Below are 19,031 nucleotides of genomic sequence, written 5' to 3'. Positions count from 1 at the left end.
ATTTAATTATTTTGAGGTCCATTATACCAAAGTACGCATTAAAACGAAAGTATTTAAAACATTTAGTGACGTAAAAAATACCAAACTTTATTACAAAAGGCGCTTTAAATACATACGAAGCTGCGCGATGCAGTATGCACTCACTGGAAACTCTATAGGAACTTGGCATTTATACAATGTCCATCCTTGTCAATGTTTCGTCCTTTCCGAAACTTTGCGACACGTGTCCTATTACTGGTAACTCACTTTCTCCTTTGTTCTAATTACTTTTTATCTCTTTTCTGTTTTTTTGTTTCTTTTTACAGAAATTTGAGAAGCCATTCTTGCAATCTGTAAAGGAGACATTAGAAGACAGATATAACGAGAAGATTGAGGCAATCTACATCACATTCACCAAATTCGTCTTAGATCACGTGATAGCTGGTATGACAGGGACGTAGCACAAAAGAACTTACGTACATTCATGTACATATACATGTCATTTTGATACTACCAGAAGGTTTCATAATTGGCCACGCACTGGAAACATATTCTGTGACGCAGATTAGTCACGTGATGCACTTACTTTGGGCTGATTGGATATTAGTTTCAAGGAAAGTACAAGGAAGCAATCTTTTCATGGAAAGAAAATACATTGGTGACGTTATGAGGATTTTTCTATCATTATTCATTGCGGATAAGTGAAAAAGAAGGAGTTCTCACCATAGAATGAATAAATCTTGTATGGACTAATATGTTGATCAGTTTGACAAAAACATCAACATTCGTCTTATGAGACATAAACTGATATATAACACCCAATGAGTGTTATGGAAACAGATTATCTCGCCGCCATTTTCCTTCATCGAAATTATGATATCGATATATTTTCGTAAGAGTCTTATTCTGTTGATGCAAACATGACAATGCATGGATATGTTTTGAAAGTGCACAGAACTTAGGTATAGGCCTATAGAGCATCGTTTCTATGACCCCCGACGACGATTTTACAGGCAGTACTACGGATGAAGCCATTGTTTAATTCTTTTCTGTGGTACAATATTTTTTGTTGACATAATTTGATTTATAACATGATGAGTTGGTTCCCAAGCAACTCATAATAACTGTACATCAATCCATATTATCAGTCAATATGCTTCATTTATACTTAGTATTGTGTTTTGTGTTTGTGTATATTGGTGTTCTCCTATATAATTTGCAATTTTGATACAGAGTAATCGATGAGAAATTCAAAACTTTTGTAAACATCTTCATTTTTGGAAAGCCATTAATGAAATCTTTTGCCAATAATGTTATTATTGGCAAAAACTTTAATAAAGGTTTGATAAAAAAACTTAAATGCTTAGTGCAAACATAAAGATAATTGATTTTATATATCCATGAAGTGATTTCGCATTGTTACTAAAGCTTCACGAATGACGAACTTATAGGTATTTTTAGTAAGTTTATGAAAGTAAGAGGCTTAAATAATTATGTTTATCGCTCCAGTAGCATATACTTGGCCTATATTGGCAACATTGTAATTATATTTCAATGAATTATTTACCCTTTTTATCATTCTACTTTTTTTTACACACAGTAGTGATAATTTCACATATTTGAATTTAACGTAACGGGGCAGAGTCCTATCGTATTGTAGCAGCATCTTCCAAAAAACGATGAAAAAAACCTGACAAATTGAAAAAACCCGAAATCTCTACTGAAGTTATGCTATGGCCATTTTATGTCAAATTACAACGACAGTACCACTTTCCATTGAATCATCTAGTAAAATGTGGTTTGATTTGTTGTAGCGATGACAGTATAAACCAGTACCAATTTTCAAGGGGCAGTGCCTTATAGGGGGACAGGGGCGATCCTCTATTGTTTTTAAAGTAGTGAGTAGGAGGAGAAAACAAAAAAAGGAAAAGCATACATATTTGTTATCTCTGTGATACTCATTTATTCAATCAAGAAAAATTACATCCTATGCTGCCCCCCTTCTCTGCATACACTAGCCCTGCGATATAGTTATAACCTGACCAGTCCATCTTTGTGTGTTTATAAATCGTTTGTTTGCTATTAATGCTTATAATAACTCCTTTTTCAAATTACATTTATATCAAAAACATGATTATAATAAGGTCACTGGGAAATCAGACATACATTTATGAATAACGACTGCGAAATAATTTACGATTTTTCTTTTCTACAATTCGTTATCAGCTTAAGAATAAGATGAATTGAAACAAAAATATGCGCGCGTATACACTTACGATTTACCATTAATATTTTGAAAAAGTTGTAAGGAACCTTTATATAAAACTTCAAGTTATTTGAAATCGACACCATTAATTACGTTGTAACTAGGCGAACGTTCGATATTACCCATTTATACGTCAGAAAATCTTCAGGGGCAGTAACGATTTCTGTCGCTTGATAATGTTCATAATGTTGTGCAAAAGTTAAGTTCTACATATGAAAAAATGAACGATACTTGAACATCAATGGGTACAATAAGAGAGAGAAAATACATAGCGATAGAAAAAGAAAATGTTCGGACTGAAACTCCATGCTCGCTTACTAATTTCAAAGACCACATTCAAAAGGATTTTTATATGACAGACATTCTCTTCAAAGCGAAGAGGAAGAAAAGCAACAAATAGAGCACCCTTTGGAAATGAATGACACAATTTTTTCAAATAATCAATATTTGCCGGGTGCTTTCTTAGTCTGGCGAACACTTTGCAATTAATACCTCCAGCGTTTATCATATAGCCCCGTAACACCGATCTTAGTGATTGATCGTCTAACTGCTTTTACGACCGATCATCCTCTAAAATCAATCGCACGACCAATCTCTAAGCTTTTTTTAAATAAGAGGGGCTGGTTTGTTTCACATATGTCGAATAATGTTCAAAATTGGAGTAAAAACATACTACCACCGAAGGGGCGGATCCAGGATTTTCCAAAAGGGAGGCACATTTTTTCGAAGGAAAATTTTTCGTCCCATAAAAAATTGACAAGCAAAAAAAAAGGAAAGGGTTTTAACCAAAAATTAAAAAGATTTCGTCCCAGAAGAAAAAAAAAGGTCTTCACTTTCAAAAAGGGGGGGACACACTTCTGTTTCAACTGCATTTTTACATTACAAATTTTAATTTTGCTTCTCAAAAAGGGGGCACAGCTGGCCCGTGCCCCCTGGATCCGCCAGTGCTACCACCTTCGTACCAAGTCCAATGAACATCAAAACATCATCATTTCGTTTGCAAAACGTTATTTTTTTTCTCTCTTTAATAAAGTGTGATGAGATTCATTTCTTATGATTTTTGTTTACTCGAGTGTTTATTTTCACATTTTTGATGTGCAATCGATTGAATGACAGTTTCATAGAAATTTTTCTTATTCCAAATTATTTTTGTAATGACAAGTAATATGATTACTGTTGATTGTAGGTCTTAATTGAGGTTGTTTAAAAGGAAACATTGATGTATAAAGCAAAGCTTGATCACATCTCAAGAAGACATAACATCATTATGATAAACTTGGAATGTTTTATTGTTATAATGAATTGAAATCGATGTTATTGTAATGTAGTATTTCTAAAACACATTTGACATCTTCTTGGTCAATTTGTCATATTTTCTTCCTTTTATTTATATACTCGCTTGTTGAAAAGTACATTTTGTACGCCAATCAAGGATTCGTGACCAAGCCGTAAAACTAATCATTTAAGTCAATTGATATTTACTGGATTAAGCTCTATTAGTATAGGGATCTACTATTCTAAGATTAAAGAAAGTTCGTATTTTAGAATTTTATGATGTGTTTCATTCCTTTTAATGATATTTTATAGTTTGATTTGTCATTTTTAAACTATACAAGGTGAAAGGGTTACAGTGTACAAATATGAAAAGAGGTTTGTTTGTAGTTTAAGAGGTTTATTTTGAAACCTTCTATTTCTCCTTTAAGTGTCAAGTCTTAAAATTGCCCCTTCCCCCCCGAAAAAAAAAGAAACTTGCACATGAAACAAAACTTTAAAATTGAAAAAGTTGGGTAAATTTGCGTTTGGAATTATCGATTTGAAAGAATCAAACATTCTTTTCAAAATATGTCATGAAAGAGAATAGAATATCATTATATTTCTTATATCGAATATTTTGTTATGCAACAACAACGAAATTAATTATTTGAGGCGTTGCAAGAAAATTCCGATTAATTGCAAGTCTATATTTTCGTTCCCGAAATCAAACAATTTAATTGCAAATTTGTGATTGATTGCTAATCTGCAAGGAGTGTAATCTGATTTGCTACAGTCAAAAGTGATTTTATTGCAACAGAATATTCTCGATTGATTGCAAATAATTTCTTGCAACACCTCCTTGGTGTGATAAAGATAAGATAAGACCGAAGCGCTAACTGTTGTCCAATTTGAACTATGGGACGCTATATGCGCTCGCATGGCGAGCCGTTTGTTTATTTGTTTATGTTATTGATTTCACTGTCTGATATCACAAATTTTGATGTTTGATATGAAGAATTCATTTCTTTTTACAAAATGGAACAATATAGTACTTTTGATCCACCCGTGATTGTATAATTCTCACTAAATTGCTCATATGAATAGTATCAGTTTACATTCTATATTTCAAATATTGTAATGGCAGGCTCTATAGGCTATATTTGATTTAAGTGTTAATCGGTAATGCACATGCAATAACCAGATACTTTTCTCCCTTTTTATTAATTGGTTTTCGTTTTCTGTATACGAATTGCTTTTAGGCAATACACTCTACAAGCCATGGTGTTGAAATGACATCATTTGGATTTAGGACCATGCCGCCATGTTATTTTACACCCAAGTTTTTGAACATAACAATAAGGGTCCCAAGAGTGCTAAAACACTTTATGTGTTAAATTGATACAATGAATTCAACACTTGTGTAAAATGATTGGATGGTCCTATCCATACACCGATGGTGTAGTGAAAACACCATGCTTTTGTAAAAGCACGTTGTTTCATTCACACACGGAGGAAGAAGAGGGATAGAGTCACACGGAGTAAACGTTGACCATGACATTTCATTTCATTTTATTTGTCTGGCAAGTGTATAATGTATTGTGAAGATTATTATAGTTTAGATTTTCTCAAGATATTATGCTATTTACAAACTTCCTACTTGATAGAAAATCATTAGTCATTAGCCAAATAATTAGAAGGTGCAATTTAATTTCTAATGATAAAATTATTAGATGTCACATCTAGTTACTTTGTTGCCACATTGTAGATATACTGTAGCTATGAGGTTAGTATACGAATATACCAGGCTTTGAATAAGTATAGCGGGAATTATAATTTTGTCCGATGTTAGACTGGGATTACCATTTTTCCCCGAGGGGCGAAGCTCCGAAGGAAAATTTAATAGTAATTTTTTACCAGTACAACCGAGGATTAATAATTCCCTCTGTACTTTCGAAATAAAGGCCTGGGGTCCGTTGCAGAAAGAGTTGCGTTTAAACTCAAGTCAAAATATCAATCGCCAGTCCGAAATGCGTGCTGTTGATTGGTTGAAAATCAAGTTGCTCGTGATTTTTAGAATTGCGATTGATTGCAACTCTTTCTGCAACAGACCCCTGGTATATTTATTTCATATCCTAAATCTTAAAAGCTAGAACAACATATCTTGATCTAGTTTGTACACATGTGGTCTATCTTTCTTTTAATCTGAACCAAAATATTAATGACGCGCTGCGCTGACTGACCTTCATTTCCTAAAGCCACGCGATCAGCGGAACGCGGATTTGTGCCTGCACCGTCCCTTCGCGGGACTTGGCCGTCGGGTCATCTTTCTGACCGGTGCGCCCGAGATGCATTATCTGTTTCATCGACGTCAGGAATATATCTCTTCAGTGAGAATATGTTTGGCCGGGATGTTTGGTCACATGATGCCATTTGAACCAATCAGCATACAGGATATAATTCATGTAGGATATAATTTATTTGTTTTCTTTTTTTCCATATATCCTACCTCGTAATTCACGTTCGTGTTCATCTTCCACTTATGCAGTATACTGTGTTTTTTTTTTCTTCATTTTTCACTCCATTTATTAATGGATCATTTGATTCCTTCGATAAAATTGTGTCCTTTTCTTCCTGCTACAGCCGTGACAGCAGTCGTGTAAATAGTGGATATATATGTATATTGTACATCAGCAAGAGAATCTTTTGTATATTATTGTATTTAAACACTGTGTGAATACGAAATATGTTTGTTTGAGAAAATATAAAATGAAAATAATTAGATTGTAAGTTTATTATGAATTTAGTCGCATTCGTCTCTTTCTTAAGTGTATCTTGTCTTGCATTCTACATACTTAAAATGTTGTCCTATATCTGAATAGTGTGTAAATTGCGATATAATGTTCCAAAATCAACGTCATCATTATCGCGAGCATGCGCATTCCAAAGCGCATTTCACTTAGTATAAAAAAGTACCATGCACTGTTTGTTATCTAAATAGGCGTATACTGCTTAATTTAAAACAGCTTTTCATTTTAGAATCTGCCCCGCTATCGTCTAAGATTCCTTTGCCTCCCGTTTCTTACAGCCACGTCGGATATTGAATCCTTTGAATGTTGGGCTAAACGGCACATAGTAGGTCCAGGACCAGCTGCGAAGACGGGCCATACCAAATGGCATATCATAACACTTATTCACAATACGTGCTACTTCCTTTTGAATCTTTCGTTCGGTTTCTTCATCATATTCTCCTGCATACTTGTCATTATCGTACAGTTTCCAGTATTTATCCATTCCTCGCTCTTCAATTGTTCCTGTAAAGTGGGAGTTTAAAACTAAGACTAAGGTATGGTTTGTCATATTGATTGATATTTTTCCTTTGCAACATGATGATAAGAATAATCAAAATCGGTTGAAGACAGAGAAAGATCAATACTTAATCTGCGAAATGTCGATGTCAAAGCTGTCTCTTCTAATTTAGTAAAGAAAAAGCATTCCCCCTCGAAATTTTGAAAGATTCCGGAGTATTTTTATTGTCTCACCTGCATAGCAGAGTGAGACTATATAGGCGCCGCTTTTCCGACGGCGACGGCGGCGGCGTCAACATCAAATCTTAACCTGAGGTTAAGTTTTTGAAATGACATCATAACTTAGAAAGTATATGGACCTAGTTAATAAAACTTGGCCATAAGGTTAATCAAGTATTACTGAACATCCTATTAGAGTTTCATGTCACATGACCAAGGTCAAAGGTCATTTAGGGTCAATGAACTTAGACCATGTTGGGGGAATCAACATCAAAATCTTAACCTGAGGTTAAGTTTTTGAAATGTCATCACAACTTATAAAATATATGGACCTAGTTCATTAAACTTGGACATAAGGTCAATCATGTATTACCAAACATTCTGCGTGAATTTTATGTCACATGACCAAGGTCAAAGGTCATTTAGGGTCAATGAACTTTGACCGATTTGGGGGTATCTGTTGAATTACAATAAAACTTTAAAAATTTTTGGATCTGATTCATGAAACTTGGACATAATAGTAATCAAGTATCACTGAACATCCTGTGCAATTTTCAGGTCACATAATTAAGGTCAAAGGCCATTTAGGGTCAATGAACTTATGCCGAATTGGGGGTATTTGTTGAATTATCATCATAACTTTGCAAGTTTATTGATCTGACTTTTGAAACTTGGACATACGAGTAATCAAGTATCATTGAATATCCTGTGCAAGTTTCAGGTCACATGATCAAGGTCAAAGGTCATGTGAGGTCAATGAATTTTGGCCACATTGGGAGTATTTGTTGAATTACCATCCTATCTCTGTAAGTGTATTGGTCTAGTTCATAAAACGTGGAAATAAGAGTAACCAAGTGTCACTGAACATCTTGTGCGAGTTATAGTAGTTTTCAAAGTCAGCAATGCTGCTACGTTGAGTCGCGTGATGCAGGTGAGACGGCCAGAGGCATTCCACTTGTTTCTAAATATTTCAAAAGGTTGGAAATTACTAAATATATACATTCGAATTTTGATAGCAGTATATTTATTTCCCGTTTCCTTAAAACCCTATAACTGAGTTTACAGATTTTTCCACGTTCATTTTGAGGTTTCTTGAATGACAGATATTGATATTTTAACTAGATTGATGGCTTTGAATAAGTTAATAATCCCTTTTTTTTTAATTTGTTATTCCACTAAAAGTCACAATGAAATTTGGTAGATGAGAACTTATGATCAGATGGCTTACCTGGCACTGTGTTATCCAGAAAGCAAGCCACCACACCTCCAACAAACATACTCGTTGATAGGGTCGCAAGAAGAACTTGATCGAGTGTGTCGGATCCTGTTTTAAAAGATGATTTTTTTTCAATTGGCAGAATTAATCCTGTGGATTTTACACTGGTAAAATGTTTCTTATTTGGTTCGGATCATACTAAAAAGTGTATGCCACTGGAAACCTGGTAGGGGTTTGCATGGTAGGGAGGTAGGAGACGGTTGGCTAATGATCCCCGATGACCTTTGTATATGCATGGGCGGAAATCTGTCCCCAATGGTAGGGGGCCAGGGCCTGGAAAATTTGACAAGCAAAAAAAAAGTTTTCTCCCAAAATGTAAGGTCATTTTAACCAAAACAAAATTTGACAAGCAAAAAAAATGTAAGGTAAAACATTCCAAAATACATGTATTATTTTGATTGTGAAGTGATGTATTTTTCTCCATCGTAAAACTCCAAAAATAGTAGGGGGCATTTGATATTGCGTCCCCCTACTATTTTGGTAGGGGGGGGGCACGTCCCCCACGTCCGCCCTGGGATTTCCGCCCTTGTGTATATGTATACATGAATGTATAATTTCACACAGTTGTTTGGTGATGCATCGCATGTACCCTGACACCTTGTAGACATGAGTCAACATGCGGATTATTATGCATGTGTCTGGATGAGTTAATATAGACCTACTGAGCAATTGTGTGTTATAACCCACTAACCGGGGACACCAGACAAGTGGGGACGTACTCTACCCAGATGACCATGCCGATAAATTCCACATCATGCATAGTCTTTTAAAAGATCCCAAGGGGCAAATAAAAGTAAATTTCTTTATAGGATGCTCACTTCTCTTTTCATTCGTAAAATAACCCGGTTCGTGAAAAATTGAACATTTATATTTTACAAAACTTGAGCTTTATAACATCTTTGGCAGCAATGAGTCCAAACGACATGGGTGTGCGTGTGTAGGGTGTGTGTGTGTGAATGTGTGTATGCAATAAAATTATTCATACCTGTTTGGATAAGGTTCGGATTCCTTTGCATATGCTGTGGAAGAGCGAGTCCTAGGAAAAAGGAGAGGCCAACAACGAACAAATTTCGGGGCGAGTTCATGTCGACGTATTGCAAATTTGACATGCCGACAGCAGCAATCATGCCTAAAGTTGGACAGAACGAGACAATTTGTTGGATTATTTATTATATCATGGTGGGGATGTTGGAGATTACCTGATTACTAAGAAAACATGAATGCTTGTAAGGAAGTAGCCAGAGGGCCGACGGCTCAAGATCCTCTCCGAGTGACTTGGTAAGGCCTCCATTCCACAGAACGGAGACCATTGAAAGACCACTGAAAGATTTAAATTTGATGAGGTCTTAAAGCGGTCTTCAAGATCAATGAAATTTGTCATCTCGGTGGAATCGCTCAGAAAGACCCCTCAAAGAAAGTCTGAAAGACTGGTGGATATTTCTTGTCGTACTGGTCTTAGACTAGTCCTCTCGAGATCTTTCAATGGTCTTTCAGAGATCTTTTATGCAAAAAGTGATCTTTCGGAATTCTTTCCATGGACTTTGCCTGGTCTTTCAATGGTCTTTCAATGATCTTTCAATGATCTCTCATGAGTCTTCCAGTGATCTCCGCAAAAAACCTCGAGAGACTGCCGAAAGATCATTGAAAGACTATGAAGACCTTTGAAAGTTCATCTAAAGACCGCTGAAACACTGCTGAAAGACCATTTTCATGTAAGACCGTTGTAAGACAGTTTTGAACCGTTTCAAAAAGTTTTGGAGCCCATGAAGACCACGAAGGCCACTAAAAGATTGGTCAGGACTCGTGTAAGACCTCAAAGACCATTGTAGGTTCATTGAGAGACCTCTGAAAGATCAACCAGAATTCATGGTCTTTCAAAGGTCTTTCAGTGGTCTTGTTCTCTGTGGAATGGGGGTTTAAAGAGGATAAATGCTTTACCAAAGGGCACTAGCGCGCCAAGTGGGAAACGAACCCGGTAATCCGAAACCATGGAATTTAGATGAGACAGTGTCCTTGTGACATTATCTTTACGATGCTGTATCAAGGTTTTTATATTGAGGTAAAAGTTAGCAGAAGAAGAAAGTCCGTGCCAACTTTCCTCAGTAAATAGCCAGCAAACTACTGGAAAATGTGAAGAACTATCTCGATACTCCAGAGTTTATTGGTTAAAGATACAGAAATATCGTTTTATTTAATAGTTCTGCAAATAATCTATGATGGTCTATAATTATTATCATTTATGTATTTTTTCGTTCTTGATTTCGAGTACATACCTATTGTAACTGAGAATATTCCACCAACGACTGGTAAAGGAATAGAAGCAAAGAAGGCGCTGATTTTCAGAAGGAAAGCGCCTCCTAGGACTGTCACTGCCATCACTTGTATAACTAGTCGACTTCCAACCTTGTATAGAATTTATATATAAACAAATCTTTATGAAGTATTTTCACTCTCATCGATTCACAAACACTTGTGATGGGTGGTCTTGGAGGAAAATATTTTCTAGACGGGATTGAAAATTTAGTAGAAACAAAAACAATCGCGGCCAAGGCGATTTTTGTGTGTTTTATATGGGCACAGCACTGATGATGCTTGTTTATCATAAAATCCTGAGGATCTAAGATATGGAAATTATCCAGGATACGAGCAAGGGGAAAAAATGGCAAAGTGCATACCTTTGTTATTCCGATGTAGCCAACGTTATCACTATAAGATGTAGAACTCGTACCGGTTCCCCATAGTGCCGAGAAGAATCCGCCGAGTCCTTCCATACCGATTCCCCGGTTCAGCGCATGACCGGGTGGAGGTGGTGCTCCAGCTAGCCTTGCGCATGCGTAATAGTCTCCGATGGATTCGATGATGGAGGCAAAGGTACCAGCAGTTACTCCTAGGATTCCACCGATTGTAAAGATTGGAGCACCCCATTGGCCTTTTTGTAACAAAACATCATTTAAAATCAAAGAAATTGTAGCTGTAGTCCCTACGCTATTCCAACCACCGGTCACTCCACAATACGCCATAACCTACGACCAGCTCGTAAAAATAGGATAATTTCCTATTAATGAAATTCAATAAGATGATCACCTTCTTTTATTACTTACGACCCCCATTTTATTTGTATTCTTACTTCATCGAACTGCTTAAGCCATGACATTTTAAGATAGTTGTACATTTTCGTAAAGGCAGAGACAATCAGACTCATCTCAGAAACATCCCACATTAAGGGGGCCACCAAATACCGGGATCAATAGCATTTTCATAAGACTTAATAACACATAAAATATAATTATTTCAAATATCATTTTTCTGTACCTGGATAAGGCACGAAGAACCAACCGGTTTCCTTCAAGGATTCGTCTTTGATATCTGTCCTAGCTCGGTAACCAGGTGCTTCCGGGTCACTAGGGAATACTTCCGTGATGGTTAGAATGTAACAAAGGAGCCAGCCTAGCAGAGTCGCCAGAAAAATCTGTTAATGAACCCCCGGATTCAGACACATCATGAAATAAACATGTTTTAATCATCGACACTTGTTTCAATGGTAACTTTGTATTCTACTCTTGTAGTACTTTCACTATAAACTGCTATTTTCCCACAATGCTACAGGGGGACAGGGGACGATTGGTCCCATTGTTTTAAAAAGCCCCCTTAAAAAAACAAGGGGGAAGGGAGGAAAGTATTAAGAGAAGTGCCGAAAGGAGGTATTTGAGAAGGTTTTTTTTAATGGCATAGTTTAACATACTTTTTTATCCATAAAATAATTTAATATTTTAACAATTTCCCTTTCCTTTTTTTTTTCGTCCAGGAAATTTTTACTAAATATCTTGTGACATCTTACCGGGAATACTCTGAATACGGGAAACCTGGAGACGTGAAAACCTTTCTCCTTAGAGTAAGATAAGCAGGGAACCATTAGACGTTCCATGTACTGAGAGAAAATCACTACCAAGATTAGGACACTTTGGGGAGAAAAGAAAAGGAATCGTTTAGTACGATTTAATATTTTCTCGTCTTCCTTGTGTCTAGTGATCAATTAGGGGTAATAACGATAGAGGATGCATGTGATATGACTCTATCAACCAAATCTTATTCTTAAATCACACTTGTAAAACAAAGTACAAGAAGTCTTAGGTTCTCTATTGTAGCATTATAATCAGTATGTTTGAAAATCAAACGACAAAAAGAAGTTTATCCCTTGTTACATTGGTTAAAGAAATTGGGGAAACTTCCATTTTTTGCCATAAATAGGTATTTGGCCGTTTCATTAATGTTCTATAATTGAAGAGGACCGAGGATTTGTAATACTATATTTTTCTCAAAGTCTGTCCGACTTATACTGTTGCAGCCGATTATAGCATGACTAATTTCGTCTAGTAGGGACGGAATATAGACGCATGCATGCTTGGAATTGGAACTAACGGTTTAATAACAACGCTGCTTCTTGGGCTAATGTGGTGTTTGTATTTACTAATTTATATAATTGTGTAAATCACCGGCAATACTAAACAATTTTTGTTTTAATATTAGTTATAGGAGATAAAATTTCAGGAAGGCTTACTATGTGTCTTCCTATGTAATATAGATGCAGAAAATTGCCTGTGCATGGTTTGCCAATGGTAGCTTTTTTTCTTACATTATATCTAAACCTCTTGCATACGTGAAGAATACTCACAAAGCCGAAATACCCCAATGACTCTGGGATTGCTGGATCGCGATTTCGAATAATGAGAATCCAATCAATCCGACTGTTGTTGCTATGGTTATAGGTCCTATGAACCTCATGACCAGGGTTACAATACCTAGGAAACCAACAAGAGTCTCGAACAGGGAAGCTATCAACAGAGCTCCTTGAAACTTGATTATTGAAAAGACAATAAATATAACACATTTTATAAGATTGAATAGATATTAAGAATGAAATTTATTGCTTTATATATTAAAGTTAGTATAGGTGCAATATTCGCCTGAGACTTTCGTCTACTCCGTTGCTATAATTGACTGGGGTGAGGTTACGGCACTGGCAGCTTCTCTCTATATTTATTGCCAAACACATCAGTTGCCGTCTGAAAAACACCAGCAATGTAATAATTTTCACAATGTAAATTTGCGTAAAGATCTTCATCTAAGAAAGATTTATATCCCTAACATCAGAAAATAAAATCTACATAATACCATTTTTAATTTCTTCAACGAACACCACAACAATGAAAAACGTCTCAAAATCTAAATTTTTGGGAAAATTAAGCGTCTCACGATACCGTAACTTATTCTCTCCAGCTATTTTGTCCTATTCATACAAAACGAAAACTATATCTCTTTGATCATTAATTATAAATTGGAGCTTACTCTCACAACTGAGGATTAGATTTGTTTCTGGTAAGGCTTATTGTGAATTATAAAACGGGTGAACTATCTCGAAACGATTGTGAAAACTTTCTTATAATGCATACTCCAAGTCATTCCTACTCTTTTTTATTCTTCTTATTTGTGGCACAGAGAAATTAGTTTGTGGCGTAACCTCTGATAAAAGAAAAAAAAATATGACGTGTGGGACACTTGTCCAGTAATATTTGCCCTAGGTGTTAATTGTCCTAGTTATATGATGGGCTGTTCTCAGGTTAGCTATGTCCCAAAGGATAATGGTCATAGACGATGGTTATACTCGAGATGTTTATTTGGGAGGGCTAGTTCCAAGAATCCTCTTACTAGAGTTACAGGTGTAAACTTTATCGATTGTAATTACCTCTCTCATTCTGATCCTGAATTCTGTTCTGACATCTTCTAGAGTTACCGTGGCATTAGTCCCATTACCAATAGGATCTCAACAAACAAAAATTATGTATGATAATAACGAACAAAATAACAATTTGTACCCAACTCGACATTTTGTTTTGTTTTATTCAATTCTTGATCGTTCTCAATACTGATTGTCAGAAACCAAATTTCCTTGTTTAAAGACCATTTGTCAAAATTTGAAAGTTAAATGTATATTTCACTCTAACCTCTGAATAAAAATGATTGATGTGATGTCAAGCAAATATTATTAAACCTGCTTAGAAATGCAGTCCGGGTAAAGTGTGTTGCTGAATTCGCATACTAATTGACCTTTTAAACGTTAAAGAAAAATTACAAAAATAAACATTGGTAAAACCATAAACTTATATTGTTCTTTGCGTTGAAGCGAGGACTCGAATAGAATAAACATAATATGATAAATAATGTAAATGAATATAAATTAACAGATCAAAAGGATGATTTTAAAGTGACCACGGAATTAATGATGAAATGAACGTACAGGAAGGACAAAGTACCCGGTTGAGTGGCATAATAATTGGTGATCGACCTAACTAAACAAAATAAAGGCCTACTTGTATCTTTTGTCATATTTCATGGTTCATCTTGTTAGCAGAAGATCAAATGATTTTAGGGGGAACTTACCCCCAATTACAGGGCATTCACCTCGAAGTGACATCAGAGTAAACATTGGTAGGACGAAGGTCATTGTTGGTCCTTGAACTATGGGTAATCTGTCAAGGTCAAGTCAAAATATTTAAGGGTTTTTAAGGGAAGAACTGTTCGGAATTCAGAAACAGATCATGAGATTATACTGCATTGATACAGAGTGAAAGTTGATCTCTCAAAAACAATATGAATTCATCCATTAGATCGTACCACTAAAATCTTTACCATGGAAAGGAGTAGTCTTCGTTAATTCCAAACTCCTATACACGAAGCATGATGAAGATGAAATATGAAATAAAGTGCAGACTATATCTATTGGAGCTTAAAAAATCATGGTGACATGAACTGTGTGAGAAAGACAGAACATACAAAGGGCCATATAGGTTGCATGGACCTGCATATATTTATATTTAAAATATATCCTACCGGACACCGAAGGATGTTTGTAGTAACGTCTGTAGCGAAGAAACGAAAAATGTTGATGCAAAGACACGTGACAGACTTTGATGATCATCCAAGATACACAGGAAAGGTGCAACAACCAAAGGCACTGAGAGGGCACCACTAAACATTCCTAATGAATTCTATTAAAGCAATGATATACAGGAGAAAGGCATGTAGAGATGATGGGAGATAAATATATCAAGTGTAAAGAACATATTTTTTAACATTAATAAATGTCATTCCTATGCTATACCTAAATAATCAATAGAATTTTATATTAATTATACAGTGCGTATCAAAAAAAGTTTACACTTCGAAAAAAATCCTGTAAAATCATATATTTGTAATATCCTGAACATTTTTCACATTTTAACATTGGTACAGGTACATTTGAGCAAATGACGGTATAACTGTCGAAAAATATTTTCGCTTGAGTGAGCACCACTTACTTTTGAAAAGTTAGTGAAAAATGATTTGCGCACAACTTTGAAATAGTTATGCTAATAAAAGTAGACCTTGATCATGAAGAACACGTTGAATTTAGCTAGTGAATTCGATTTGAAGATATCTTTTACCCTTTTAACTTGTTTCCTTGTCCAAAACACTTCGAAGAGTGCATTGCGCCCCACCCCACTCTCCCACACAGGCACACACCGAGGCCATCGTGACGATATTTGCTTTACACTGAGCGGTTATTTACATGAAATGGCTTAGGCTTGACTTTCATTTTGGTAATCATTGTCAAGCTTGGAAAAAGTGTGGAGAAACAAGTATTAATGAAAAAATGAAATGTAAACCCACTTTGAATAATAAAAATTTAGTGAAAAACATGCTGGAGATGTCTGCTGTAAACTTTGGTTCAGATTCAGTTATGTCCTCAGATCCAGCTGGCACAAAAAGGGTAAAGGTTGTGCTTACTAAGTGTTGAAATTTCAGTTTGGGTGGCAAAATTGTTACAAAATGCTCGAATGTATCCGTTTTATTTCAATTGACCAAAAGTGCAAGAGGAATGTATGAGAATTGTTTCGCAGGGTAAGTTTGATTGCGCCCTTACCCCTTGACACATCGTGAAAACGAGCATTTCTGCGCAAACAGATTTCTGCGAGCTTTACAAAACTGGACAGTGCTCACTCAAGTGTAACATTCTGTCAAAACTTTTACTTTCATTGGATAGATGAGCCCCAAACCCAAGATTATATGTGAAAAAAATAACCACATCTTGTATATTTTTTAATTCCCAGGGCCTTTTCAAAGTGTAAACTTTTTTTTGATACGCACTCTATAATCTAAAATGCATACTTGTTTTCATAGTAACCTCAAATACCGGTTTAAAGGTAACTGAGTTGAGGTAAATTCTTCTTCTGCTTATCTTTATTTTCATTCCATACTCAGACATATTGTTTGCCTATATAGTATATATACTCTAAAAACAGAAAGTAAACATTTACCCAATATTGGGTAGAAAGGGAACATACATGTTTGTTGGGTAATTTTTCTCCCAATATTGGCCAAATTGCATGATTGAAGGGTTATATTTGGTATCTATTTACCCAACAAATATGCCTGTTTCCATTTAACCTAATATTGGTTAAAAAATTTTTTTAGAGTGTAAGCATAAAACCGTGCTAATGAAAGCCGAATTCATCAATGTCTTTTGGAGCTTTTTTTCTTACACTGTAAAAAATATTGGGCAAAATTTTAACAAGCACGAGGGTAGTTATGTATCCAACCAATTTTGGGCGGTATTTTACCCAATGCGGGAAGCATATTGTCCAGTAAGGTTAAAAAATAAGCAGAAACTGCTTAAGAATGAGCAAAATTTCATCACACTGGATAAATAATAATGCCCAAAAGAAATGCCCAATGTTGATTGGATACATAATTACCATCATGGAGCATTTTTACCCAATATTTTTAAGAGTGTAGGATCCTTACACCAAATTTTTACAGTTGTTTACACTATCAAAAATGCTAACTGAAACGAAACGTTTTATCTGCGTTTGCGAAATTGTACCTTGGTTCACACGTCATTGCATGAAGTCCATTTGTTATAGTGTCCCTTGTAAATCTCAGTCTAAATGACTTTGGTCAGTTTGGGGGTTTTCCCTCTTAATACGATGGACTCAGTTTTCTTGACTCTATCATATTATAGCAGCTAGATTTTTAGACCGAAAATAAATAAATGAGTTAACAAACTGCGCAAAATAAGGTAGGCGTATATCCATTTGAAAACAAACAGAACCGTAAAGCGTTATAATGTCTCTCTGAACATTTTATATGTTTAGAGTTCATGTTGAACAGGATATTTTCAACACTCATCAGAATTAACAAGGATGATATAATTTTCCAAATAAATATATATGGACAAATTTCCCCGAAATAAAAATCGATTATGAGAACAAATTGATATAAATAATAGGAAACTTACAAGCATTTGCATTATCATGGCTTCCACTACAGTAAACGAAAGTTCCAAGAAACCGATATCGTACTAGTGCTGTTCGTTATTTCAAACTTTGTTTATCCATTTCGCATTTCATTTCCCGAAATATCCATGACTATGATGCGTCCATTTTTTTTGACTTTGCATCGCGCGTACTTCAACATGTTACAATCCACTCTTATAACGCAATTCTCAAAATATCAGCAATAAACAGATAAAGTTAGTGATTGAAGACAAACCTATAATACCTGGAATGATATTAAAATGGTAGTATACCATGGTGGGATGTCATCCACATCATACATAACCCTACTTGAAGTCTTTTCAAGGATATCATCAGCCCTTTCCTTGGCGATACCCTCGATGTCGACCTCCTTCTCCATGTCTTGTTGGTCTCTTTCGGTCTCTAAAACTGTAAGCTTAATCCCTCGGTCGCCATTGCACGCTTCCGCCATTATGAAAAAAATGTCTGAACTTGATCAAAAGAACAATAAAACAAATCTAAAGTGCACTACGTGCAGTTATGTTTATGGTTTGATTTACATGACACCATTCTTTCTATATAGTGCCAATAATTATTCAAAATTTGTATGTTAAAAAATAAGATTATTTGCTTTTCTGTTTATATCGAATTTTTTATTTTGTTTGTAATATGAAATGAATGCAACAAACCAACTAGAAATCATTGCCCTTGTCCTTTGTTGAAAAAAATTGACCCGCACGCTATCAGAAGGGGTATATCACTTTGAGAAAACTTGTTCTTTCCTCTACGTCATAATTATATTCAAGTAAATTTTGAAATCGATGTTTGCAGTGAATTGGTAAAGTTATGAAACTCAAAATGAAGTGATTATGTAGTAAGAAATAACATCGCATTTACATTGCACATTTCTTATTATTCGCTTTTTATAAACCGATGATAAGGCAATGTCATATCGCGCGTCTCGTAAATACTAGTAATTGATCGAGTATACTTCTCATTAACCCTACAAGCTATATTATTGTGCAGAATTGACCATATACATATCAATGTTCTCGGGTGTCTCAGGATAGCTCATCAAATAAAATGACATCTATTTTTTTTTATTAGCCAGAAAATCTTAAGGTAGCTCGAATTCTAGAATTTTTGATACAGTTAATTTTAAATTATCACATTATTTTACAAAAGAATATAATCTTAGACTTTTGTGATAGGGCAATAAGTATGAAATTACTTATAAAAGCACATACATACTGAGAATTTGCAAAAAGAAATAACGGTGAAAATCTTACCTAACTTCATTCAACCTCAGATACTGACTGATCAAAAACCTCTTTCAGATTTTATGAATTCTAAATATGAACTCTGATCAGATCAAAGGCAGGGAATTTCCACTTTAAGAC

The 19,031-nt window shown here is 35.2% G+C and overlaps 2 protein-coding genes across 2 annotated transcripts in view; one reads left to right on the top strand and one right to left on the bottom strand.

Annotated features, from left to right (window-relative positions):
• The window catches only part of LOC121418923 (myoglobin-like), a 39,277-nt gene extending 36,232 nt beyond the window's left edge, over window positions 1-3,045 (top strand). The window contains exon 3 of the mRNA XM_041613132.1: window positions 306-3,045. Within this exon, the coding sequence (XP_041469066.1) occupies window positions 306-440 (135 nt within the window). The 3' untranslated portion in view covers window positions 441-3,045. The remainder of the gene's footprint in view (window positions 1-305) is intronic.
• Window positions 3,046-5,556: 2,511 nt separating this feature from the next.
• On the bottom strand, window positions 5,557-18,172 carry LOC121418092 (solute carrier family 23 member 1-like). Its single transcript, XM_041611798.1, has 11 exons — window positions 17,897-18,172; window positions 15,188-15,345; window positions 14,707-14,826; window positions 12,971-13,187; window positions 12,138-12,323; window positions 11,612-11,768; window positions 10,975-11,228; window positions 10,573-10,702; window positions 9,285-9,428; window positions 8,252-8,347; window positions 5,557-6,810 (listed from the first exon to the last, which is right to left on the bottom strand). Exons 1-11 carry the CDS (start codon window positions 18,101-18,103, stop codon window positions 6,554-6,556), a joined length of 1,926 nt encoding a protein of 641 aa, XP_041467732.1. The 5' UTR covers window positions 18,104-18,172; the 3' UTR covers window positions 5,557-6,553.
• Between the last annotated feature and the right edge of the window lie 859 nt (window positions 18,173-19,031).

This window comes from Lytechinus variegatus, chromosome 7, assembly GCF_018143015.1.
Source record: "Lytechinus variegatus isolate NC3 chromosome 7, Lvar_3.0, whole genome shotgun sequence".
Lineage (NCBI taxonomy): Eukaryota > Metazoa > Echinodermata > Echinoidea > Temnopleuroida > Toxopneustidae > Lytechinus > Lytechinus variegatus.
This window is presented reverse-complemented; position numbering and strand designations above follow the sequence as displayed.